Here is a 27597-nt window from a genome sequence, read left to right on the forward strand (position 1 = left end):
TTTCTAAATTAAAAAAAAAATAATAATTAAAAATATTTATTGAAAGATTAACTTAATAAATTTAATAGAAAAAAAGTTATTTAAGTATGTATTTATACACCTACCTCCATTTAGATGTAATAAAAATTCATTTAAACATACATATTAAAAAAAATTGGCTCATTTAACCTCTGTTAGTAAATCATAATTAATTTTTATTTCTTAATTAAACATTAATATATTTTCTTTTTCCTTCTTTTTATTAATTAAATCATTTAAATTTATCTTATTCTTAAAATTTTAATTATTTTTATATTAGTTTCTTTTTCTTTTATTTCATATTTATTTTTTTTATCAATTTTTTTCCTCTTAATTCTTAAATTTAAAAAAATTTTAACAACTTATTTATAAATTTTATTCTATTATAATATTTTTGTGAATGATTTTTTTTTTTATTTAATTTTTGATTCATGATTTATAGTAGTAAAAAATATTATTTTGTTTAATATTTTATTTTATTTTTTATTGTTTGATAATTGAGTTGTTATTATTATTATCTAATTCTTGATTATTAATTAATTGTCATTTAGACTAAACAATTTTAAAATAATTAATGTCAATATAATATAATATAATATAATATAATATAATATAATATAATATAATATAATATATATATATATATATATATATATATATATATATATATTTGTCATTTCAACCAAACAATTTTAAAATACTTAATAATCAATGTCAATATAATATAATATATATATATATATATATATATAAAATAAAATAAAAATAATTAATAATAAATATTCATATAAGAATAATAATCTTTTATAAAAAAAATAAAAATAAAGAATTCATCCATTAATGAAAAAAGAAGAAGGAAAGAATATATTAATATTTAATTAATAATATATAAATTAAAAAAAAAAAATAACTATAATTTACTAAAAATAGTGAATGAGCCAATTTTTTATAATACTGTAATTTTTTTTATAGTATATATGTTTAAATTGTCTTTTATATATTGGTATATATATATATATCTTACGTGTAAGATAGTTTTTTTTCCAATTTAATACATATGTTTGACATTTAAACTTTCTAAATTAAAAAATAAATAATTAGTTTAACATTTTTACTGTATTTTAAATGTATTTTAAATGATATAATAATAATATATTTTTATTTTTAAAAAATAGAAAAAATAATTGAAATTATACTTTTAAAAAAAAAAATATAAAATTAAAAATTATAAAAACACACTAATTTATATTCTATTAAAATTTTAATTCCAATTTTTAATCTTAAATGTCCATACAAAAATGTAGGAATTGAAATGGTATCAATTCCAATTCTATTTTTATGAATACTAAGTAAAAATATTTAAAATTAAGAAAATAATTCAATAGTCTAATAGTTATTAAATTTTATACAATATTTTTGTGAATTTATAATTGTTTTGGGTTTTATATAAGTGTTTTTCTTAATTACGTTTTTAGGCTTAATAGGTTGATTTTTTTTAAATATATATATAAATATATATTTACAAAATGAATGTAGAGCCCTCTTTCTTATCATTTCTTGTTATTTATTTATTTATTTATTTATTGTTTTAAATTAAATTAAATTTGAATCATCCCTCCCTTGTTGAAAGATATAATAAGTTTGAGGGTGTATTTTGTATTTCTTTGGTTAAGCTTAAACGGAGAAGAAACTGACCAGATATTTCTGCTAGAAACGGGCTAGGCCCAACCGTCTCAGTTGACGGCATCAGCCACACTCCAGCGGCGGAAAAACCTTTTTGGCGATAATCATCGATAATCGCAAGGAAGGAGAAAGATCCATTGATGCTACGCCAGAATTTACAGGAAGAGACGGCTAAAGATCTGTATGAAAGTCGACCTGCTGATAAGACAAGGTACGAGCTAATTTCAAATGATTCTCGTGTCGTAGAATGATCTGATTGTTCATTTCGTGATGCTATTCAGTTATTTTTACACGTATAGTGTTAACATGATAGAGCTACTATTGATTTCATCCACTTAAAAATACTTAAAATCTCGCAGAAACTTCAGCAATTGAAGGACTGGACAGTTGATACAATGGGAGAAGTGGTAAGAATCTTATTCATTAGGGAATTATGAAGCTGTGCATTGTGATTATAAGCTACAATAGTATATAGTTGTAAAGATGAAAAGTAGAGTCACTTCATTTGGACATCTGATTTGGAGATTATGTTTTGGTTTTTCTAGGAAAATGGAGTTTCATTTTCATAGTTATTAGAAATCTTATGAATAGAGTTTTTTTTGTTCATCATTGCATATGCTTGAATTTAAGCCTGAGTTATATCTGCATCAGCTGATCAATATCCAGCCACTCTAATTCTGTTGTTATATAATGTTCTCTTGAGCTAACCAGAAACTGAAGTTTGTATAAGAAAAGAGATTTAATAGTGAAGGTAAAAAGGTGAAAGAAAAATGTGATAAGCCACTGTTACTACAGGGGATATGTATTCAAGTGGATTTGAATCATTTCGAGAACCTAATTGAGTTGGAGTCACACAGGTTGTTTGGTTGTGAATCGTGATTACCCAGGAGGATACTCTAGACAATTTTTTGTTGATTTTCTTTGTTTTCTTAAATCATGTTGTGACTTGTATTGAATTGGTTTTGCCTATCCCATGGCCTGTAACCTTCACGTTTTCAGTACATTGAAAATCGTCTGTTTAGAAAGAAAAAAAAATAAAAGATGAAGAAGCTGAATGCAAACATTCAAATATTCCCAATATGCTTCCATGATACCAATGATTATTGATGTGCAGTTTCTTAAGTGTGTCTTTATATTTTCTTGTTACTTTTGGATTTTGTATGGTTTCATGTTATTGAATTATCATATTTCTTCTATTTTATTTTAGGTACTGCATTGGTGTTTTTACTCTCATGTTTTGTTGAAGGTCTTCTTCTGGTTCTTATTTTGTGGTTTCACAGAATTTCATACAGGAGGGGGACGTGCAATTAGACACTACAAAGGCTAGATGTACTTACTTGATTTTTTTCTAAGTTTTTAATACCTAATTTATTTTGTAAAATTTCTTATGCAATGTATATTATGATGTGTTCTTTTTGCAGTTTTGAATGTCCTTAAGAGGCATGAAGAATTAGCACACCGCCTTTCAAGGTAAAAAAAAAGGAATTTTAATGCTAGATATATAGTAAGCATCTTTTTGTTAAAATATGCCTCTACGAATGGTCATCTATTATTGATTAGGGCGAAATTATTATATATGAATGCAGAAGAAATAGCATTATGTACTCATTTTGGATTTTATTTATTTTTAGGGTGTGCATTGGATTTTTTAAATATAATTAGAACTTATAACAATAAGGCAGTCTTATCATATTTTGTGGGGAAAGTTGACATGAAATATTTGTATTCTAATCTAGATATAATGTTACATAAATCAAACACTAGATAATGATAACTGAGCATTTACCCTAATTATGATGCTTGAAAAATTAAATTGGAGCCTTTGTCTAGAGGGAAAAGTTAAAGGGACAAAACAAAGAGTAGGCTTAGAATCTTCACAACGTATCAATGCATATTAGAATTCATACAATTTCTGTAATAGATAAAACTTTACTAGTTTAATACTGAAAAAACCTTTTCCAATAAATTTAGTTTTCTAGATGGATACTTACAAAAAATGTTGAAATATTTTCTGAAGATGTACATTTGGTTCTCTGTTGAAGGGATTCTGATAAAATGGTCTTTCAACGTCTACAAAGGGAGTTTGAAGCTGCATGTTCTGCGCAAACCCAAGGTGGCTTTGAAAACACATCTTTTTCCATACATCAATTCACTATTTTGTGCTTTTGTTTGATATTGTTAACTGAAAAGAATCAGGTTGAATAGAATCATTTGTTCTCAGGGACCTAATTCACGTTTATGCTATTATAATGCTTTAACTGGTGCATCCTGGATATGCAAACCGTTGCTTTTACTTGTTTATTCATTTGCTCAGTAATTTTTTTCCTTTATTCAATAAGAAGCAGTTGTGATTCAACTTATGTTGATCTTCATACCATTAAGCATAAAAAAGATGATTTATCTTATTACTATAGCACAATATTCCTGCAAATAAAGTTGGAGATAACATAGGATCATTTTTTTTACAACCTAACTGAATAATATGTTCAAAACTCCTTCCTACTGTCCTACTCTTTTTGGAGTATAGTTCTCTGTGAAAATATTTCTCGGCCATTATGTGAAGAAGTATCTGGTACAGATGGATCATTGCAGATGTCTTGAGTAGGTCTAGTGATAAATATCTTTTACCTTGAATTTACTCATGCAGCTTGTTTGATGTAATTTTTTTAAATGAACAGAGTTTTGGGGAAAAACCTATTTGATGAAAATGGATTATTTAGGGTTGTTTGAGTTAAATGACTAAAATATCCAGGGTAAGATTATTTTAGTATTTTAGTTGATGATTTGAATGGCTTTGATTGATGATGGGATAAGGAGTTATGTACACCTTGTTTGATCTAGGCTTATTTGTTTTGCTTTATCTCCCATCATTCAAATAATCAACTAAAATACTAATATAATCGTTTTTTTATAATACTTAAAAATTAGTTATAAAGGATATTTGGTCATTTTACCCAAAAACCCCAAACTCCCTTTTTACATCAAACAAGATTTTTACAAATAATCTCCAAATAACCCTTCATCAAACAAGGCCATGGTTTTCATCAAGGACGGTGTTTTGGTTTTTGTTTTTAAAGTAATATGCCATATACCAGAGCCCAGCTGAATAATGGGGACTTTCACTTGAAGACATGGAATACTTTGTTGGTTATTTTATTGTATAAAAGTCCTCAACTGGGTTTCTAGTGTATGCTGCTAGCTTTATTGTTCAGAATCCGCACCTTATTTGCCAAATAAATAACTTATTACAATCCCTTCTGCAGAGGTTATATTAACTGGTGAACAATGGAATGATGGGTTACTAGCTACAATAAGGGAGGCGGTATGTGATTGGATTCTTTATGTTCTTATGTCTCCAAACTATTTTAGACTTCCATATGACATACTAGACTGTATGTTCTCATTGGATAACGATATCTTTTGAACTTCTGCTGCTTCTGTTGAGTATCTTTGTGTTTCTGGCTTTCTGCACTTGTACAAGAAGTGATGCAATGCTTTTTTATTAGGTTCATATGGAGGCAGAACGAAAGGCAGCGGAAGATGATGCAGACACGATGCACAATATTCATCCATTTGAAAAGATTACTTACAAAGTTGAGAATAAGGTAGATAATGACCTTCTTATAATTCCTCTATCAAGAGAGTAAAGTCTTAGTAGCCTTCTCTCTGGAAGTTTGATGATATGCAGTATTATATTAGTCAATACTATATAGATAATGAACTGAGATTCACTGAACATTTGAATATTCATAAGATAAAACATCTGGTTTTACTGATTTGGAACTGCATATAGGATGATACATCTTTAAATCATTTACTCATATGACTAGTCAGCTTTTGCTTTGAAATTATGTGATCAAGCCTACTTGTTAGAATTATTTACTGTGAGAAACAAGAAAATCTCCTTGCTATTTAAACAATTTGAACTTGTACAGACGCGATTGTGAGGGCACTTTTTCAGTTGAAACCCAGTGCATTCTCACCAAAATGATCAATTCTTTGGGAACATCTTGTCTGTATACTTCTTATCGTTATGTTTGTTCGTATGTCAAAATTTGTTGTGGATAATATGACTCTTCCAAGTCTAAGATGCCATGAAACTCTCCCTATCAATTTAAAAACTTAGGAGCTCTTCTACGAAAATTTAGATTATATTCATTATCATTGTAACTTCTATGTCAATTTGTAGCATGTTGATTTGCCAAAAATCAATGTCGTTAATGAGAATGCAAATATTAGTGAAAAATAGATGAACTATGGCTGATATAGTCTGAGTTCTTTGAAGAAAATAAAAAACAGTTCTAAATGATTTCTGGTCTAAATTGCTTATTTTGTTTTAGAAAATTTGATAACTATAGTTAGAATATACATGTTGTGCAGAAGTCTGGCGATTTCAAGCATGTTAAATGTATTTCTTTTCACTGGTATTTGCATGTTGGGAAAATAAAAGTATTAATTTGTGCTTTTGATTCTTGTCATGCGTAGGTTATTTGTTGTCTCCAAGGAGCAAGGATTGGCATACAATTTGAGACATCATATGCTGGTAAAAATATAGCTCAACTGTTGGTCCATCTTTTTGTCGATCCTTTATGTTTGTGCAAAGTCTTTCTACTGGTATTCTTGATTGTATCTCTATCACCTAATAAACTCTATATATTTCCTTGAGTGACTTTTGTCTAGATTAGCCGTTTTCTTCACACTTGAGATGGTAGATTTAGAATGTAAGTCTGATTAAGGTTCGAACCCACAACCTTGTGGTTATGAATCTTGCGCTTTACCAATGAGCTAAATGAGCCTCGATATTGTTGGATAGATTAAAAATATTGTTTTGGTGATTTATGGCAATAATAATTTTGCTACCTTAGCAAATATAGACCCACTCATTATTAAGAAATTTTTCTTCTTACCTTGAGCTTGTTTGATGTAGTTTTTTTTGTGTTGCTTTTGCAGGAGAACCATGTGAAATCTATCATTGTATTCTTGAGAGTAAGTCATTCCTAGAAAAGATGACCGTTCTTGAGCACACGGTTCCTTTTTGTTTGCCAATTCGTGAGGCAGAGAATGATCTGCTTTCTTCTAATGCAATGGTAAAGTAGTGGGTTTTTTTTCTTGATTTTTTTTAAAGGATAGGCTTTCTTGTTCTAAGTTGTGTTTAGACTAACATTTAAACCATGTTGCTTCAGAAATTTATTGACCACGTTGGTGATCTATTGCAAGCCTATGTTGACAGAAGACAACAGGTATCTTTCTGTGTTGCCTTCATCATTTCTTGCATTCTTTTTTTTTGGCGAAAAAGGAATAACACCTTATATTGATAATCGATAGATCAATTGTTTTAACAACGGGTTATACTTGTCTTTACACAGGTACGACTTACAAAGGAGTTGTATGGAAATCAAATCAAAGAGCTATATTACAGTCTTCCATACCACATGATCGAGTTCATGCTAGATGACTATGACTGGTTAGTAAATAGTGCATCTTTAACTAACATATCCTTATTCTTGAACTAATCAATTTAATTTAATTTTCTTTTTCTTTGCCGCCACAGCAAAATTATAGTCAATCTCAGATACGCCAATCTTGTCTCTGTTCTTCCAACTAGAGTTAGCGTCTTGGCCTGGCCAATGCAGGAATCCCAATCAAGCAATTCTATCCCAATTCGTCTATCTTATGCTGAGGATGCATTACAAACAATGAGCTTACCAGAAGGTTTATTATTATTATTATTTATTGATTCTGTATTCTCATTCCCTTGGAAATTTATTTAATTAGTTCTATCCTCTTTTATATACCCACAGCTTATGCAGAGATTGTCTTGAACCTTCCTCAAGAGCTTAAACAAATATATGGAAACAAGGACTCCGATTAGCCTCTTAATTCCTACGATAACCTAACCGACAAAGGTGAATTATTTATACACCGTGAAAGCCATTCAACTAGCTGGTATTTTGTAACTGGAATTGGTTCTCAACTGCTGCTCTTATAAAATTAGTCTAGACTTGTGTTGTGCTAAAAATATCCAGAGTTTTCTTATTGAAATCACTAGACTTTTAATTGGTTAAATAGTCTATTGAAATTACCACAAAAGAATTGTGTAAAAAGTTATATTTGTTATAATATTTTTACAAAAAAAAAAGTTGATTATGGCTGGTACTTTGTAATTGGGAATTGGTTATTAACTGTTTCTCTTATACAATTTTCTTTTATTTTAGGAAGTTACCACGAATTCCACCGATATGGTTCCGGCTTCAACTTAAGGCGTTTTTAGTAGGAATCGAATTATTTGATTTTGTGTTCTTTGTATTGTGATGATAGTTTTCTTATTGAACTACACTGAGACTTTTTATTTGTTAAATAGTCAATGGAAATTACCCCCAAAAGTATAAGATAGTTAGGTTTGTTTGATGGCATTTTTGTGGGGCTTATTAAAATTTGTGGATAGTTACAATTTACTAATGCATGTATTTAACCCACCAGATAATTAACTCTAATATTTTTTAATAAAGAAAAATAGTGTTACTTTCCATTAGGGAATATACCATTATTACAATTCATTTTAAACTAAAGTTAATCACATGAACTTTGAACAACAATATTCAATTTTTGCATCACCGACTCTCCTGCGATCAAATAATTAAATTTTTGTATTTTCATTGACTTACATACAACTATTTTATTAGAATACTAATTCATTATATTTTGGAAGAAGGTTTTCTTTGGCATTTTAAATAAAAATTAAAAAGAGCTACAGCTGGAAAAAAAAATATTTATAAAATTTTACCAAAGTTTTTCATCTACTTGATCAAATGAAAAAAAATAATTTATAACTTTTTTAGTTTTTTCCAACAAACATTTTATTTTGAGAATATGCAAAGCGTAAAAATTTGAATCAATATAATTGTGAGTACTAATTTTTATGTTTTATCAGTTATCACTAAAGTACCACCAACCATCCTAACATGAAAAATTATTTAACTCTATAAGATGAAAATTACTTCAAACAATTTAGAATATATGTATAGTAAGAGAATAATTTAATAAGGCATATTATTCCTAAATTTAGATTGAGTGGATTTTTGAAATTTTGAAAAATAAGTGAAATTTTTTTGACATACTAAAAAACAAAGTTTGACAACATATTTGGTTATCTTATACATTTTCATTTTAAAAAAATAATTATCAACTCATTAATTAGCTCAAATGAGAAAAATTGTTTCTAAAATATTAAAGGTCACGAAGTGGAGATAATGTTAGTATTTATCATTCCTACTAAACTAAATTAATAAAAGTGGTTTATAAGAGACTAAAGGTCATGAGTGGTGATATTATTATCGATCATTCCCACTAAGTTATTTTAAGTGCAAAAATAATTTTTAAGAAATTAAATATCGAGTGAAGATAAAAAAAAATATATAATAATTAGAGCAATGTGTAACACAATTTTGTAAAAGACGTGTAATAGATGTAAATAAGATAATATGTTTTCAAAATTTAAATAATTAATGATAAAATAAGTCCTACGTTGGACTGTGCAAAAAAACCGGAAAACCGGTAACTCAACCGAACCGATAGTTAACCGGTTTCATTTTAACGGTTTATTGGTTAATTGGTTCTAGCGGTTCCTATTAATCGGTTTTTTACCGGTTAAACGGTTCGGTTTTCGGTTTCCCTATTTTTTTAACGGTTTAACCGGTAAACCGTTAATAATTTAATTATATATTTTTATATTTTATAATTTGTATTAGTTATTTTATAAATAATTTTTATAGAATAAATTTTAAAAAACATTATAATCTATATAAAATTTTACAAAAATAAATTAAAAAGAAATTGAAATAATTTCATTAAAATATATAAAATTGTTTTTATAATGATACGATAATGTGGAATTATAAATTAACAAAAGCAAATTAGTTGAGCAAATTAAAACTTGATGTCTTCAAAGTTTAACATTCACTTCATGTTTTAACTTTCTCTCCAACACGTCCAACACGGAAACACCTAAAATCAAAGTTATAACTTATAATTTACCTATTTCACTTCTCGTTCTATCGGTTGAGAAGGGGATTCAATCATATTCGCTTATACTTGGTTGGTCAAAGACTAATTGACATAATAAATTTAAATTTTCTCAAATAACATATAAAAACTTAACAGAATAGCTATAAAATATATTATATTATTACAATAAAATTATATATTATAACATATTCCTAAATATATCAATAAAATATATTATTATAATATAATATATTTATATTATATTATATTATAATAATATAATATATTATAATAGAGACAAGAAAGAATAGAGAATAATATAATAGGAAAGTACAACAAATAATTTTAAAAATTATTTTATAAATTTATTACTTAATTTAAAAAGAATTGAATTATCGGTTCCTGGTTAAACCCGGTTAACCGGTTAGAACCGACCAAAACCGGTAGAACTAGAACCGGTAAAACCGATACCATTAACGGCCGATTAACTGGTTTGTAAAATAAAAGCCAAAACCGGTATTAACCGGAACCGTTTAACCGGTTAACCGGTTAACCGGCCGGTTGAACACCCCTACTCCTACGTGAGAATTGGGGTTTAAAAAATGTGCTTTAAAAAAAATAATAATAATAATGTTATTTTTTTATAAGAAATTAATTCTAAAAATTAAATATAAGGAATTATTTAATAATTAATATAAATAATTGATGATCTAAATATTAAATTATATAAATAATTTACAAAATTTACAAATTTTTCTATACGTTACAATAATTTATAAAAAAAAAATTAGTAGACCAAAATTCAACAATAATGCAATTTGTTGATGGTCACTCCAACAACAATCTCATTAGAGTTTCTAAATGACATGGTTAAAATAAAGTAAGTCGAACGAACCAATTAAACATTGTAGAAAGAATTATATCAAATATTTTGAGTGCTAGTTGAAATTATCCGAAATAAACAACACAAAAAAAAGGTCCTACCAAATAATAATTGATCATCGACATGTATAGTCGAAATAATAAGAGACTCGTAAAAATTATAATAGGAGAATATTTGTAGGAGGGCTTTGTTATTAAAAATGAATGATAAAATAAAATATCGCATCAACAACACAGTGAAAAAGTATGAGCAGCAACTAGTAAAATAATTATTATTTGAATTATAAAAATTTATAATTTATATTCAAAAACAAACAAACAGGATCTGATATATGAATTTATTTTGATTTATTTATTTTGGAATTAACAGTTAACGGATTAGATAAGAAAGCTCTCTCTCTCTCTCTCTCTCTTGTGAGGAAGAAAGGCCAGTCAGTCTATCATCATTCATCCATGGCGACAGCAGCAGCAGCAGCAGCGCCAATTTATCTAACAAGCTCTTCTCTCTCTAGCCTCAACGCGTTAGTTCTTCCTTCCTTCAAACTTAATTACTCGATCCCTACTTCTTCTTCCTCCTCTTCCTGGAGGTCCAAACGTATCAGTCTACGTGCTTCCGCCACTCTAGAGTCCACCAATGGAGCTGCTCTTGCTTCCGATCCTGATTTTGACCGCTCTAATTCCTACGGAAGGACTTACTTTCCTTTAGCTGCCGTTGTTGGACAGGTTAGTCATCCTCCTATCTAACTTCCTAAAAATGCTTCAGAATCTCATTGTCTTACTTACGAGCTTAGGTTAGGGCAGATAGATCAATTCGTAAGTTACAGGTAGACGATGCTTAATCTCTTAACTGGTGGCTCTAGTTAACTCATTTCCTTCTTTGGTATACAATTATCTCTAGTTAGAACATGAGGATAGCTTAATAATCCACTATTTCAACTGGTAGATAGATTCTGATATCTTTAGATAAGAGAGCTCTCCTTGTTTGTTTCTTCATCAGCCAACTCATACAACCACACATTGCAATTTAAGTGGATTTTACCATACTAATTTAGCTCAATGATAAATTAGTATGGTAATTTAAGTGACCAAAAATGTCACAGCTTCGATTCGAAGCGTTTTGAATTTAAGCGAGGTCATGGCTGTGGGGTGTCATACCAGTTCTCCTTAATTCCAACAAAAAAAATTAAGTGGATTTTACTTTAATAAAAATCTTTGCAGGATGCTATTAAGACGGCTCTTTTGCTTGGTGCTATTGATGGTAAGATCGGTGGTATCGCGATATCTGGAAGGAGAGGGACAGCCAAAACAGTCATGGCTCGTGGATTACATGCAGTTCTTCCACCTATTGAAGTAGTCGTTGGTTCTTTTGCAAATGCTGATCCAACCTGTCCTGAAGAGTATGTTTTATCAAACTCATGGTCTTCAATTTAATTGATTCCCAACTCTTATCATACTTATTTGAATATTTGAAGGTGGGAAGATGGTCTGGGTGATAAAGTGGAATACAATTCAAACAGTAACGATGTGAAGACTAAAATTGTCAGATCTCCATTTGTGCAGGTAATATTCACGACGAGAATATCTTTCCCTTGCTATGTCTTCTTCTTTCAACTCTTTATCTCTTTTCCATAGTTGCCTTGTAGATTCCCCTTGGTGTGACTGAAGATAGACTACTTGGATCAGTTGACGTTGAGGAATCTGTGAAATTTGGAACAACTGTTTTCCAGCCAGGTCTTCTTGCTGAAGCTCACAGAGGAGTTCTGTATGTAGACGAGATCAATCTTTTGGATGAGGGTATAAGTAATCTGCTTCTTAATGTCTTAACCGAAGGAGTTAATATTGTCGAGAGAGAAGGCATCAGCTTTCGTCATCCATGCAGGCCACTTCTGATTGCTACTTACAACCCTGAGGAGGGTGCTGTGAGGGAGCACTTACTTGATAGAATCGCAATCAATTTGAGGTACAAAAAAAGAAAGAGATAGTGAATCTCTGTTCTGAATGCTATAAATAAGGTGAGTATTTATTACCTTATGAGGCCATTATCGTGCAGTGCAGATATTCCCATGAACTTTGAAGATCGTGTTGCTGCTGTTGGTATTGCAACGCAGTTTCAAGAAACTAGTAAGGAAGTTTTTAAACTGGTTGAAGAGGAAACTGAATTTGCAAAAACTCAGGTTAGTGAGTGTTCTAAGTGTCCTATTTGGTTTAGGAATCATCCCTTAATGTAACTTATATATAACTTACTAATTATTGTGGAATTAAATCAGTCTTTCTGATTTCTAGATGATTAATGTCTTTTTTTTCTACTTTAATATATTTCTCACCTGGTTCTTATCCTTTGCCAAGAGAAGAGAAGCACAATTTTCATTGGATTAAAGATTGTGTATTAATGATCCTATTTGGAAACTGATATTTTGTCACAATCACGATATGTTGGAAATCGCCAAAGTTAAAACTAAAAGTTATTTATTTATTTTTCGTTTGGTATAAGATTTTTTATTAAGACCTAGATTATAGTGTAATTTTTGTATTATTTGGTATACAAATTACTTTTAGAACATAATTCAGATTATAGTGTAATATATGTTGCTTTATTTGGTATCCAAATTATTTTTAAAAATTTTAGTGTAATTTTTTGCTTCATTTGGTATGAAAACTTTTCTTGGATCATGATTCAGATTATTTTATACATCATTGTGAGTTTTCTCAAATATAACAATTATAGATTTTTCCAGATAATGATCCACATGAAAAAAAAAATGTATAATAAAACAGCCCACTATTTGCGTTTAACTTTGTGGTTATCATAGATTATCTTGGCAAGGGAATACTTGAAGGATGTCAATATTAGCAGAGAGCAACTGAAGTATTTGGTTATGGAAGCACTTCGAGGTGGCTGCCAGGTTCTTGTCATGGAATTCTTCCTTTAATTTTGAAGTAGTAATCTTGCCTTTACTTTCAAGTTTATTTTTATGGTACTTATTACCATCTGTTACTTGCAGGGACATAGAGCTGAATTATATGCTGCCCGTGTTGCTAAGTGCTTAGCAGCTCTGGAAGGGCGTGAGAAAGTCTACGCGGATGATCTGAAAAAAGCTGTTAAGACTCCTTTTTTTTCTTTTGCTTCACTGTAAAAAGCTGTTGAACTATTTGTAATTAGCTTTCTTCCCCCTTTTACTGTTAGAATCATGAATTCAGTTGCATAATTCTGTTTTGAAATAGGTTGAACTAGTCATTCTCCCTCGTTCAAACATCACTGAAACCCCACCTGACCAGCAAAACCAGCAACCGCCTCCACCTCCACCTCCTCCACAAAATCAAGATTCTTCTGAGGAGGAGCAGAAAGAAGAGGAAGAGAAAGAGGAAGATGAACAGGTATCTCAATCATTCTGACATATATTTATGGCTCCATTTCTATACACCTTTGATTATTGTTTTGTTTTCGAAGACTCGTTTAGCTCAGTGAGTAGAGCACATGGCTCGTGACCACAAGTTTGCGGGTTCGAACCATTTCATAAAAGAATATATAAATTAGGTGCTTCTCAAACATAAAAATTTCATAAAAGAATATATAAACACATATGATTATTGTTTCTGTTTCTGGATCGTTAGGTGCTTCTCAAACATAACAATTTCATAAAAGAATATATAAACACATATGATTATTGTTTCTGTTTCTGGATCGTTAGGTGCTTCTCAAACATAACAATTTCATAAAAGAATATATAAACACATATGATTATTGTTTCTGTTTCTGGATCGCCAGACAGATTCAGAAATATCCATAATTATCACATCCCACATTAATCGAGAACTATGATAAATTTGAGATATTATTCTTAAAAATGGTTGTTTACTTTGTTGTTGGTAGGATGAAAATGATGAAGAGAATGAGGAGCAGATGGACCAATTACCTGAAGAGTTTATCTTTGATGCAGAAGGAGGTCTAGTGGACGAGAAACTTCTATTCTTTGCACAACAGGCACAGAGACGTAAAGGAAAAGCTGGAAGAGCGAAGAATGTAATATTTTCAGAGGATAGAGGCAGATATATTAAGCCAATGCTTCCTAAGGCATGTTCTTCTTCTTCTTTCACCCTCTGAGAGAAAAACAAAGGAAGAAAAATTAAATTAAATTCAGTATTTTCCAAAACATTGATTTTAAGCAGGGTCCTGTGAAGAGATTAGCTGTTGATGCAACTCTTAGGGCAGCTGCACCATATCAGAAACTTAGGAGAGAGAAAGATGTTCTAAAGACGAGAAAAGTTTTTGTAGAGAAATCCGATATGAGAGCTAAAAGAATGGCACGAAAAGCTGGAGCCCTGGTAAAAATTCTATTACAATTGCTTTTCTTCTCGTCACATTCACATTCAAGCAATTATTTATTTATTTCATGGGTCTTATTATGCATGGCAGGTGATATTTGTGGTTGATGCTAGTGGAAGCATGGCTTTAAACCGAATGCAAAATGCAAAAGGCGCAGCCCTCAAGTTATTGGCCGAGAGTTATACAAGCAGAGATCAGGTTGCAAAATACTTTGTGTCATATTTCTATTATTATAATATTTGTTTTTTATATTTTATTCTTAAAAGGGAAATCTCGTTAAAACTACAATAACACGAAAAATAAACAATGCCTAGTACTGAACACATGTCTATTCATGGAACAACTTCAAATAGGTTATGCATTATCAATAAACTAATTAAGGTCTTGTTTGTTTTTCTTTTTGTCTCTGGCTAACAATAATAGCTTTGAATCTATATAACAGGTATCCATCATTCCCTTCAGGGGAGACTCAGCAGAGGTTCTTTTGCCTCCTTCTAGGTCAATCTCAATGGCTAAGAAACGTCTTGAAAGGCTTCCATGTGGTGGAGGTTCTCCTCTTGCTCATGGTCTTACTACGGTAATTTGTTGAACCTGTAATTAATGCGTAAACAGGTTATTTCATACGAATAATTCTGTTTGTTTCTTTCCAAAAAAAAGAAAAATTGTTGAACCTGCTTAAAACTAATGTGAGAAACAAGTAATTATTACATAATAGAGATTGTCTATTTATAAGTTAACTTAGGGTATAATAATATCCTAATCAAACCTAATTTGTTTAAAAAAAACAAGATTTGTTCCCCCCCCCCCCCCCCCCCCCCCCTAGGAAATTAATATGAATCAAACCTAATCATTTCAAAAATTATAATCTTCCCACATGTTAAAATTTCATCGTTTGTGCACAATGACAAAAACATGTTCATCAATGAAACAAAACCCACAATGATATCCCCAACTAATAGCTAAGAAACCCTAAACCTAAAGAGTACTTAAAAGTTCAAATTGAAATATTATAAGATACTATTATAATCTCGTAACATAATATTTGAACAGAACCTTGTTGCTCAACTGTGGTTTGTATTGCGTTAACTGATTTTGTTTATGGAACGAGATATAGGCAGTAAGAGTGGGGCTAAATGCTGAAAAGAGTGGGGATGTTGGAAGGATAATGATTGTTGCGATAACTGATGGAAGAGCCAATATATCATTGAAAAGATCCAACGATCCAGAAGCTGCTGCTGCATCCACTGACCCTAGACCATCTACAAAAGAACTTAAGGTAAATCTTATTATTCCTCGAAAATAATTTAAACTTTCTGAATTTTTTATAACCAAACCAACAATTGTAGGATGAGATTCTTGAAGTGGCTGGCAAGATTTACAAAGCAGGAATGTCTCTGTTAGTCATTGATACGGAGAATAAGTTTGTATCTACCGGGTTTGCTAAGGAGATCGCTAGAGTGGCTCAAGGTCCGTTTGTTTTTGTTCGTTAGTTTTTTGCAATGCAGACAATTTTCCTCTTCGATCTATTAATTTAATTTTGTTTATAATTTCAGGGAAATATTATTACTTGCCAAATGCTTCAGATGCTGTCATTTCAGCAGCTACAAGGGAAGCCTTATCAGTTTTGAAGAGTTCTTGATCTTGTCTCAATAACATGTAAGTTATCTTATTCTCTGTTTTTGTTATCTGAGTGTTTCTTAGTTTATTGGAAGAGATATTATTCTTTCTTTGTTTTGTCCTCTTAATTACTCTTTTGTAGACTATAACAACTTTGTATAATATTTATAAAAATAAAAATAAAAAATCAATTTGATATAATTTTGTGTTCTAGGTTTTGTTTTTTTTTTTGTCATCATGGTCCCCTGTTTAACTTAAAACTTAGAAGGGTTCTTACTTGGAATCGAATTAAGTTTGAAAACTATTTACAAGTTTGATTATGAAACTTGATTTTTTTTATCTTTTTAGTGTGTGTTAGAAGGGGACTAATACAATGAATTCATTATTTTGTTATTGACTGTTTCTTGTCTGAATTTTGATACATAATTAGAAAGTGTTTTCAAATAATCCCACCAATCATATTGGGTATGTGAAACACATTTATTTTATATATATATTTTTGAAGGAATAAAGACACTTGAGTATTCTGTGTTTTAGAAAATAAATATTTTATTCCGTGTTTAAAAACAATCCAAAAAGATACATGTGTTTACTTTTGGCCAAATATGGTAGTATGACGTGGCAACTTTAAGTCAGAAGTGATTAAAAAAATTCGAAATCAGCTTTGATAATCTTGCCACGGAATACGCTGATCACCGAAAATTTGGTCGAAGGTAAATAAATACATGTATTTTTTTTTAAAAAATTTTAAACACGGTAAAATTTATATTTTTTAAAAAGAGTACTCGAGTGTCTTTATGAATGGTTGAAAGCTAGTATAATCTTCTCTACATTTGTTAGAGTAATTGAACATTTGAAATACATCTCTTAATAATTAATTGTAAAGATAACGGTAAAAGTCAGTTTACGAGATCAAAAATTTCACGGGTTAGGTTCAATCTAAAAACACTTTGTGTTGAAATGTGGCATCATTATAAATAGTTTATTTTGTACAATTGGCTTCATTAACAAGAAAAAGATAGAGAAGTCTCTACCAAGTAAACTTGGCCTTGTTTGCTTTTAGGATAATGGCATACCAATAACACACAACAAACAAGCCCTAGGAGGCAAGGTCAAACCATCTAACCTCAACCACCAACTCCAATACTAAATTCAATTCTTGTTCATAATTTCACATGGTTGATCTTTTAATCCCGTTGACTATGCAAATAATAAGAAACAAAAACAAAATACCTCTTCTCTTTTTATTCCTAAAACACAAAATCAACCATCAACAGCAGCCATGTTCATCAGATCTCAATTCCACTTTCTCCTCACTCTCCTCTCTCTATTTCCTTCATCATCTCTCTCCACCTGCAACCATCTTGATCAAAAAGGTCTCTTATCATTATCAACCCATCTCTCATCCCCACATTCAAATCCCTTAAACTGGTCATCTTCAACAGATTGCTGTAATTGGGAAGGAATCACTTGTAATTCCGGCCCCCGCCGTCGAGTCACCGGAATAAACCTACCTTCTAGAGGCCTCAAAGGTCACCTCACCTCCCTTAATTTCTCTTCTTCACTCACTCATCTCATCACCTTCAATTTAACCTTCAATCTTCTCTCCGGACAGTTCCCTTCTTCACCATTTCCTCCCTCAATCAAAACCCTCGATTTATCAAGCAACAACTTTTCCGGCACCATCAAATCATCCTTCTTTCATAACACGTTTAACAAAGGTGAGTTCTTTAGCATTGCTAATAACAGCTTCTCCGGTTCGTTTCCCTTCTCTTCTGTTTGTGTTAGGTTCTTAGATATCTCAAATAATCACTTTAATGGCGAGATTTCGAATAATTCTTTCACGGGTTGTCTCAAGATTGAAGTTTTTCGAGCGGGTTTTAATTCTTTTTCGGGACTATTCCCTAACTCTGTTTATAACCTTAGAAACCTCTCTGTTCTTGAACTTTATGAAAATCAGTTCACCGGAAATCTCTCCGACAAAATTGGAAACCTTGAAAAGCTTGAGAAGCTGATCATTTTCAGCAACAATCTAACCGGCTTATTACCTCCTTCTCTAATGAATTGCGTTAATCTCGTCGAGATTAATTTACGTAACAATAAACTCGAAGGAGATATCTCAAGTTTGAATTTCTCCAAACTAAAAAAACTCCGACTGCTAGACTTGGACGCCAACGAATTCACCGGAATGTTCCCCGAAAGTCTTCAATTGTGCGAATCATTAGTCGCGATTCGTCTCCCACAGAATCACATCAATGGAGAGATCTCATCCGGCATGGTAAAGCTTCAATCTTTGGCACATTTATCGGTTTCGATCAATAACCTCACGAATTTAAACCTCGCGATTACTACTCTAATGGGCTGCAAGAATTTGAGTGTTGTCATCCTCTCCTTAAATTTCTTCGACGAAGAAATGCCCGACGGTGAGGAATTCATGAATCTCGATGGATTCGAGAATCTTCAACTTCTTAGTATTGGAAGTTGCGGGCTCAAAGGGAAGATACCCGGTTGGTTGATGAACATGAAGAAGCTTAAAGTACTTGATCTTTCGTATAATCGGTTAACGGGTCCCATCCCTTTATGGTTAGGAAGTATGCCTCGTCTTTCCCACGTTGTTTTCACAGGAAATCTCCTTTCCGGTGAGATTCCGATGGAGATCACAAGAATCCCAAGCTTAATTTCGCAACAATCCGATGTGTTAACATCGGATTTGGCTAACCTTGATTTACCCGTTTTTACGGGTCCAAACTATCTACAATACAATCGGTTGTTCAATCTCCGACCGGCGATCTTCTTAAACGACAACAACCTTAGCGGTCGAATACCTGTTGGGATAGGACAATTGCGGCTTCTTCACATCTTAAACCTTAGCCAAAACAAACTATTGGGGACAATACCGGACGAGCTTTCGAACATTAAGAGCCTCGAAAGTCTAGATCTTTCTAGAAACCGTTTGTCGGGTGAGATCCCAATGTCGCTTGGGAGCTTGTATTTTTTGTCGTCATTTAGCGTTGCGTATAATCTTCTACGTGGAAGAATTCCGACAATGACTCAATTTCAAACGTTTCCTGTTTCGTCGTTTGAAGGAAATCCCGGGCTTTGTGGAACTCCTCTAACAAATGAGTGTCTTATTCAAAATAGGAACAATGTCGAAGAATCTGAAGAAGCCGATAGCCTCGTTGGCGATGATTTTTATGTTAGTATGGGAATTGGATATTTTACGGGTTTGTTGATTGTATGTGCAACTTTGGTGTTTCATACAACTTGGAGGCGAGCATATTTTCGGTTTCTAATCAATTTGTTCAAGAAGTTTTTCAATAAATATTTATAATTCCTAGATTGGTAATGTTTGTGGCTTATAGTTACTACAGTTTCTAAAGATTGAATTCAATTATTGTAGGCACCTTAACCAAAAAAAAAAAAGGTACAAAACAATAATAATGTAAATAGTAAAATTTGTATTTATTTTTGTTGTCAATTATCTTGAAATGTTTCAACTTAGTTTTATAAGTCCTAACAATTAGGTGTCCAATCAACTTCTAAAATTACAATGAAGACTAAAAAAATTAAATAGTTTTTGAAATTGGTAAAAATCATTGACTTAATTGGATTGCACTAGTAATGTTTTATGGTACAATTAATAATCTCATTTATAATTTAGTCCCATAATTTTAGATTCAATTATTCCATTTGAGACGGTTTCACCAACAGTTAACCATAAATAAAACATTAAAGGAAAGTGGTTTATTTTATAATAAATAATATGAATTTTTAATCTATTAAACTATTATAAATAGTGTCCTAATTGGATATCTCAAAATCCAAGTAAAAGCAAGTTTACTCTCAACCCTAATTTTGCCTATTTTTTAAAGCTGGACAATCATGCATGACAACAAAATAAAAATTGTTATAGTTAGTTGCTAAATAAGTTATCGAGTTTTTGTAAGATTTTAAAAAAACGATTAATTTTCCGACGAATTTTACTGACTTTTAAGAACAAATCCCAAAACACATCATAATAATAACATTATAAATGATACGTATCGAACAACTACGAACATTATTGAAGGTTCAACGAAACTATAATTTGGTCGGGTGTTAAAGACTAATCTATTTATCTTAAATATCACATTATTCAAAAATAAATTTTTTGCATTTTCATTATAAAAAAAATCTTTACTGTTAAATTAACAAAATTTTAATTAAATAAAGTGCAAGTATGCATCAAAATATATTTATGAAAATGACATTACCAATAATATACACAAAATTTTGATTGTTTTTGAAATATTTAATGAATATCACTTGAAAAAATCTGATAAATTATATAGATAATTAGTAATGTTAATTATATTAATTATATAATAAATAATAATATATCTCTTTTAAGAAAAAGTAACGGACATCACTTTTGTACAGACAGACAACAAAGAGAGAGAGAGAGTGACAGTGAGTGAGCGACAATGGTGTGTGTGCGTGTGTTTGTGTGTGTGTTTGTGTGTGTGAGAGAGAAGAGAGAGAATGGTGTGTGTATGGATAAAATCGTAAGAAAATTACAGTAAAAGTGATAAAATAATCGAAAGGAAATCGGCAGGGAGAAGAAGAAAAGCATCCAGAAAAGAAAGAAAGAAAGAAAAAGTAGTGTTTCCTTCCTTCCTTCCTCCATAGTCTCTTTCTTTCTTTCTCTTCAACAAAATCTCTGTCAACTACTACTGTCAAATTCTGATCAATCCAACCCTTTTTACATTCACAAACGCTAGCTACTACTACTCAATTCAATCCAATCCAACCCAACCCAACCCACCAAGAATCGTCACCATTTCTTTCTTTAATCATTCACAACTCTACTCTTGTGCTGTGTTGTGCGTGCTCCACAGACAAGCAGACATGGAAAATCACTAACCACAAGCTTCGATAACCATGGACTTGGACCAGAACAGGATTCATCAAGCCCCAGCAACCTCACGTCGGGTAACTACGATTTCAGATCTATAAATCTTATCCGTGTTACCCTTCTGCAGTTTATGCACATTTACCTAGCTACACTGTTTATGGAAATGATAGATAGATAGTTTTACTCGTGATTTGCTTCTTTTATTCAACCATTATTAGGTTTCAGATCTCTCAACAACAGTTGTTACTATGTGCTTACCAGCTTCATGTTAAATTCTAATCATATCTAAGAGTGATCCAATCCAACTCTACAATGCCATGTCTTAATGGATTATACTTCATTCCAACCTTAATCCTACTACTAGTGCAGGTTTATTTCTGCATTTTGTGTATCTAATCTGATCAAGCTGATGCATACATAGTGTGTTATAGAAATAGACTGATTTCATAGAATTGGGATTAGATGAAGAGACAAACCCTTAATAGTGAATGGAAACTAAACTAATCAAGTCATTATCTATCTATACTATTCTACTACTATTATAACCGCCCTTATTCATAAATTCTAGGTTTCGTAACTGCAACACTAGCCTAGGGTTTTCCTTCGTGACGCAGGCCACACTAGGGTTTTCCTCGTGACGCAGGCCAAACTAGGGTTGTCAACATAAACCATATTCACATTTTCCTTCTGATGATTGAAATTACTCGCATCCTGTAAATTTGATATTAACGGCTAGCAATTCATTTTAATTGCGAACCGGTCTCTAAAGTATCTGCAACTTTTCCGCAAATGTACTCTACTTTCTGTAAATTCGTGAATAGAATCTACTCTACTTTCTATAAACTCGTGAATAAATAAATAAATAATTTCAGAACTTTCTTGTGCTCTTTCCATTTCAGAGGCAGGTGCAGCATTTGGTTAAATGAATCATTGTTTTTCCATTGTGGCTTCTGTTTTGTTATGGAAAGAAGAACCTTAACTTTGAATGTCATTTAAAAGATTCATATTCTTTATCTGATACATCTTTATTTGCAACAGAAGAGATGGGGAGGATGCTTGAGTGGATTATCGTGTTTTGGAAAACAAAAAGGTGGAACGCGTATCGTTCCTTCATCTCGCGTACCTGAAGCCAACAATTCGGCTAACCACCCTCAAAATGCACCCCAAAATAATAATGCAATAACTCACCCTTCTATGATAGTCCTTTCCCTTCTAGCTCCACCATCATCACCCGCATCTTATTCCAACTCTACCCTCCCTTCAACTGCACAATCGCCTCGATGTTTCCTCTCCTTATCTGCCAACTCACCAGGCGGCCCTTCATCAGCTATGTTTGCTACAGGGCCATACGCAAACGATACACAGCTTGTATCTCCTCCTGTTTTCTCCACCTTTACAACTCAACCCTCAACTGCTCCTTTAACACCCCCTCCAGAATTGGCTCACATCACTACCCCATCTTCCCCAGATGTACCCTTTGCCCGGTTTCTTTCTTCCTCTAATGAACTTAAACGAACCGAAAAGCCTAACAATCTCCAATTAACGTATTCCCTCTACTCCAGTGGCGGAAGTCCTTCAAGCAGCCTCGTATCACCTGGTTCAGGAACTCCGAGAGATGGCTTATCGTCGAATTTCTTCTGTCCGGCGACGTTTGCTCAGTTTTATCTGGACAATTCAACCCTTAATTCTGGTGGCAGGATTAGCGTTTCCAAAGAATCTGACGGGTTTTCTAACAGTTATGGAAATGTGCATCAAAACAAGCAAGGCAGAAACAGTAAACAGGATATGGAAGAAATTGAGGCGTACAGAGCTTCCTTCGGATTCAGTGCTGACGAAATAATCAGTACACCTCATTATGTCGAAATTGCTGATGTCAATGATGACGAGCCTTTCACCATGATGCCGTTTAATATGGTCCCTCCTACAAATGAAGGAAAAGTTGGCGCTGAAATTATTTCGCGATCACTGAGCATCAAAACCAAATTGGACAAGGTCGATGAAGGTGTTGTTGTTCGCCATGAAGGCCAAAGTTCATACGAAAAACCCGAAGGTGATTACTATTTGAAAACTGAAATTATATTATTGATCTATCCTACTTTATATAGTAAGTAATCTGATTTGCATCTAATATGCAGTTAACAACACCTTAACTGTTGATCTTCTTCTAGAATGCAATCTTAACTTTTATTTGTTTCGCGGTTTCTTTCATATTCAGGTGGTTTAGGGAAGAATGAATCAGAAGAAGACATATTTTGTGGGTTGGATGGATCGAAAAATAGGAGGAAATATCATTTTGGAAAATCTTGTTCAGATGCTGAAGTTGACTATAGGAGAGGAAGAAGAAGAAGCAGCAGCTTGAGGGAAGGTGGTTCTGAAGAGTTTTGGCTGGCATGACTTAGAAATAAATAATAATAATTCTTCTTCTTATTCTTATTACATATTACTATGTTTAAATGTTTACATTTCAGAAGCTTAATAACTAGTTTGAAATGTACCTAAAAATCTGAAACTGAATTATTATTATTATTATTATTATGCAGGATTAGTTATATCACATTTTATTATGGGTGTTCATATTTCTGCATTTGCTCCCTTATTCATTTAATTTATAAGATACCATTTTATTTAAATCAATCTGGTTTCCATAAAAGAATGCAAATAAGGATAATTTAGTTTTCATTTTCAATTCTATAACTTGTTTGTGTGCTTTGATGTTCAATCTGAATGAGTTGTTTTTCAGATTCAACTGTAAGTCAGCTTAAGTGATTGTCTGGTGGAGTCTTTCTTAGTTATTTTTATAAAAAAAATAATAATATAAGTTTGTATCTAGAGTCTGAAAATTAAGTGATGACAATCTTGATTTAATAAACTAATATATTTATAAAAACAAAATTTTCACTTTTGAGAATCACATTTGTAATTATAATGTATATATTTTCATTTGTCATAAATTGTGATTGAATTTTGTTATTTAAAAAATGTTTCCTTACAAAAAGAACTATATTAATCATTTTTTTTTAAATTAGATTTTATAGAAAATAAAAGTTAGTACAATTTTATCACTCAACTTAAATCGTTTAGGTGTGATAATCAAATAATTTTTTAATAAATATTTTTTCTGCAAAATAGAAATAATTGAACCGATTAACCATCCTAGTTGAGTTATGTTCGTTTCATAATTTCATTTTAGGGAGCTTGGCTGATTCGATTGACTATTTAAATAAAATAAAAAACAATGGTTTAACCGACTATATACTACGTATATACCTATATGACTATATATAGGCTGCGGATCATTGAAATTTCAGACATCTTCTTTTAAATTTCACAATTTTGAGTTTCTTATTACTAAAGTTATAAGTTTTTTATGGTTTCAAATGTCATTAATTTATTATCTTTGCGACATTTATAAATAATTAATGTCATTAATTTAATTATCGAATTTCAGCGAATTAATAATTTTGACTATCGAATTTTTTAAAATTCAATAGTTAAATTAGTGACATAGATCTTTTATTTATTTAAGATTGAAAAGTATATAATAAGTTAACGACATTTAAAACCATTAAAATAAAATCTCATTTTTTATAACTTTAACATTATATAGTTCCAAATTATAAGATTTCAAAATCAAATCCAATTCTACTAATATGGACCCAATACAACAATTTGACATATAATCTTTATATATATCATGATGTTATTTTTAATAGTTGTTTTCTATTTACCTAACTATATATATCACTTACTTTTTTGCTGATAACACTATTTGTCTTACTAAACCTACAACATAAAATATTCATTCTCTTCGCGCAAGATTTGTATTCTTTTTTAGGCACGCTCGGGGTTGAAAATTAATAAAGAAAAATTTAAACTTTTTTCATTGGTAACGTTCATAACACTTGTCATTGACCAAAATTTCTGGGGTTCAGATTTGGTTTCTCCCATTAAAATATTTCGACTTCCCTCTTGGCGTCAAATTCATTGCAAAGATATTTGGAATCCTATCATCGAGAAAATGGGAAACATGTTGACTCTTTGGAAAAGCAAACTTCTCTCTAAATGCGGCATGTTGGTCATCATTAAGACTCCTTGACCACAATCCCAACATTCACTATGTCACTATTCCCTATCCCTACATCGGTTGGCCAATAAAATTGACACAATCATTAGAAATTTCTTTTGAGACAACTCTAACTCATCTAAAAACACTCACTTGGTGAGATGGGACACAAAAAAGCTTGAAATTGTTGACGGCGGACTCAGAATCAAGAACTTCACCCTTTTCAACAATTCGCTCCTTTGTAAACGGTGGTGGAAATTTGACCCATTCTCATTTTTACGATTGGTAATGGTAAGAAAATTGATTTCTAGAATGATTCGTGACACCTTAGTGGAAAAATTGTCAAACTCTTATTGAATTTTTTTTGAGATATCTAGTAAAAATGAGGCTAAAGTGGCAGACTGTTTTCGTCTCACGTATAATTAAATTGTTTGGAGAATTTCTTTAAATAGACGTATTTCTATCGAAGAGGAGGGGAGACGGGATCTCCTCATAAATGCTCTTACCAATGTTTCGATTGACCTAGAGACTAACGACAAGTTTTCTCTGTCCGACTCTCTCGATTTTAAAACTAGCTATATTTCTTACCAAAAAACTTCATCCCGGTTTACTTGGAAAGAGATATGACAATAAAAAATTTAATCAAAAATATTGTTTTTTGGTTGAAAAGTTATTAGTGGAGGAGTCTTAACATCTAACAAACTAAAAATGAAATAATTTCATCTCGCTAGTAGATGCAACATTTGTTTGAAGAGTGTCCATTTATCATATTTTTCTTCCTTACGACCTTACCAAGAGCACCAAGAGCATGTGGGTTCTTCGGCAGAAACTCATTCAATTTCAATGGGATACAACAACAAAAGTCGTCGACTTTTGAGTCAAATGAATTGAATGAAGTTCTAACAAAAAAATCGTGGACGACTGTAAACCAGTTCTTATCATCATGTGGTGGACAATCTGGAAAGAAATAGCATAAGAGCAACATAATCGAATGAAAAAATTATGGATACCAGCGTTTCAAAGGATTTATGTTACACGCGCTCGTTTCAATCCGAAAAAAAAAGGTTTGACGGGATGAGACTTTTTCGATCTTATTAGAATTTAAAATTCTTATGATGTTTTTTATTTATTATTTTGTTTTTTCCTTCACTTTTTTATGTTTGAACCCATCACACTATTTTTAATAAAAGTTATATTTTTTTTAAAAAAATATTTTTTTTTTGCTAGTAGAGTGATGAAGTATAAACTTATATATTAAATTTTTATTTTAAAAAAATGGTTTTCATTATTTAGCTAGACTAGTTTAATTGAGGTCTAATTGAGTCCAGCTTATTTGCAGGTACCTTTGATATGATCTCAACTTATTTAATAATTAAGTTTGAGTATATTTAATTCAGCTTATACCTAACTTATTTATTTTTTATATTTATTAAATTAATTTTAAATATTAATATTAATTTTTAAAAAAATTTTTTATTATATAATTTTAAATATTAATAAATTATTTAAATTAATATATTTTAAAATAAATAATATGAATATATTATCTTTAAATATATATTTTTAAATATATTTAATATAAAATATGATATAAAACTATTTAATAATATTTTAAATTTTTCAATCCCCTCTCTATCATTTGAAAATCACCATTTGGCTTTATTTTTATTTCTATTTTTAATTTTTTTTAAATATTTAGATGATTCGTTTCAATAAAAAAAATTATTAGTATTATATATCTTTTCATTTTTTTCACATTTCATCTGACTAATATTTTAATTATCAATTTATTTTTGGAATTTCTCAATCTTTTTATCATTATTTAATTTATCTCAATTATAATATACACTTTTAAATAATTAATTAAGACTAGTTTAATTTTTAAAACTATAATTATAAATTTAAAAAATCATGTATTTATATTTTATATTTTGTTTAATTATTTTATATATTGAGATACCTATATTATAAATAATAAATAAAAATGTACTTAAATGTATGTTTTATTATTATAATAATTTTATATAAAAATATTAAAATAGTTGGAATAGATGAGAAAATGAATAAATAAATTAAAAAGAGATTAAATAATTAAGAGAAAATGAATAAAAA

The 27597-nt window shown here is 30.7% G+C and overlaps 4 protein-coding genes across 7 annotated transcripts; all 4 read left to right on the top strand.

Moving 5' to 3' along the window:
- The first annotated feature begins 1725 nt into the window (after window positions 1-1725).
- On the top strand, window positions 1726-8109 carry LOC124931021. 3 transcript variants are annotated; one of them, XM_047471407.1, is made up of 14 exons: window positions 1726-1912; window positions 2061-2108; window positions 2909-3030; window positions 3123-3171; window positions 3744-3814; window positions 4965-5023; window positions 5208-5306; window positions 6187-6244; window positions 6652-6788; window positions 6885-6941; window positions 7068-7165; window positions 7253-7413; window positions 7503-7607; window positions 7917-8109. In XM_047471407.1, exons 5-13 carry the CDS (start codon window positions 3757-3759, stop codon window positions 7571-7573), a joined length of 798 nt encoding a protein of 265 aa, XP_047327363.1. In that variant the 5' UTR covers window positions 1726-1912; window positions 2061-2108; window positions 2909-3030; window positions 3123-3171; window positions 3744-3756; the 3' UTR covers window positions 7574-7607; window positions 7917-8109. The 3 variants fall into 3 exon arrangements, with proteins under 3 accessions (XP_047327363.1, XP_047327361.1, XP_047327362.1); XM_047471405.1 differs by having other exon boundaries at window positions 2982-3030; window positions 7917-8108; XM_047471406.1 differs by lacking the exon at window positions 7917-8109 and having other exon boundaries at window positions 2982-3030; window positions 7503-7767.
- A 2867-nt stretch (window positions 8110-10976) lies between these two features.
- LOC124929337 (magnesium-chelatase subunit ChlD, chloroplastic) lies at window positions 10977-16735 on the top strand. Its single transcript, XM_047469672.1, has 15 exons — window positions 10977-11310; window positions 11806-11984; window positions 12060-12147; window positions 12231-12547; window positions 12638-12761; window positions 13398-13490; window positions 13590-13685; window positions 13810-13962; window positions 14459-14659; window positions 14755-14910; window positions 15002-15109; window positions 15354-15488; window positions 16026-16187; window positions 16258-16378; window positions 16465-16735. Exons 1-15 carry the CDS (start codon window positions 11041-11043, stop codon window positions 16548-16550), a joined length of 2289 nt encoding a protein of 762 aa, XP_047325628.1. The 5' UTR covers window positions 10977-11040; the 3' UTR covers window positions 16551-16735.
- An 853-nt stretch (window positions 16736-17588) lies between these two features.
- Window positions 17589-19900, top strand: LOC124931682 (receptor-like protein 2). Its single transcript, XM_047472207.1, has one exon. The coding sequence runs from the start codon at window positions 17811-17813 to the stop codon at window positions 19857-19859; it is 2049 nt and encodes a 682-aa protein (XP_047328163.1). The 5' UTR covers window positions 17589-17810; the 3' UTR covers window positions 19860-19900.
- Window positions 19901-21023: 1123 nt separating this feature from the next.
- Window positions 21024-23978, top strand: LOC124932052 (uncharacterized protein At1g76660-like). Of its 2 annotated transcripts, none has more exons than XM_047472654.1 (3): window positions 21024-21499; window positions 22464-23472; window positions 23638-23978. In XM_047472654.1, exons 1-3 carry the CDS (start codon window positions 21449-21451, stop codon window positions 23814-23816), a joined length of 1239 nt encoding a protein of 412 aa, XP_047328610.1. In that variant the 5' UTR covers window positions 21024-21448; the 3' UTR covers window positions 23817-23978. The 2 variants fall into 2 exon arrangements, with proteins under 2 accessions (XP_047328610.1, XP_047328609.1); XM_047472653.1 differs by having other exon boundaries at window positions 21025-21499; window positions 22461-23472.
- Window positions 23979-27597: the final 3619 nt, after the last annotated feature.

This window comes from Impatiens glandulifera, chromosome 3 (genome assembly GCF_907164915.1).
Source record: "Impatiens glandulifera chromosome 3, dImpGla2.1, whole genome shotgun sequence".
Taxonomy (NCBI): domain Eukaryota; kingdom Viridiplantae; phylum Streptophyta; class Magnoliopsida; order Ericales; family Balsaminaceae; genus Impatiens; species Impatiens glandulifera.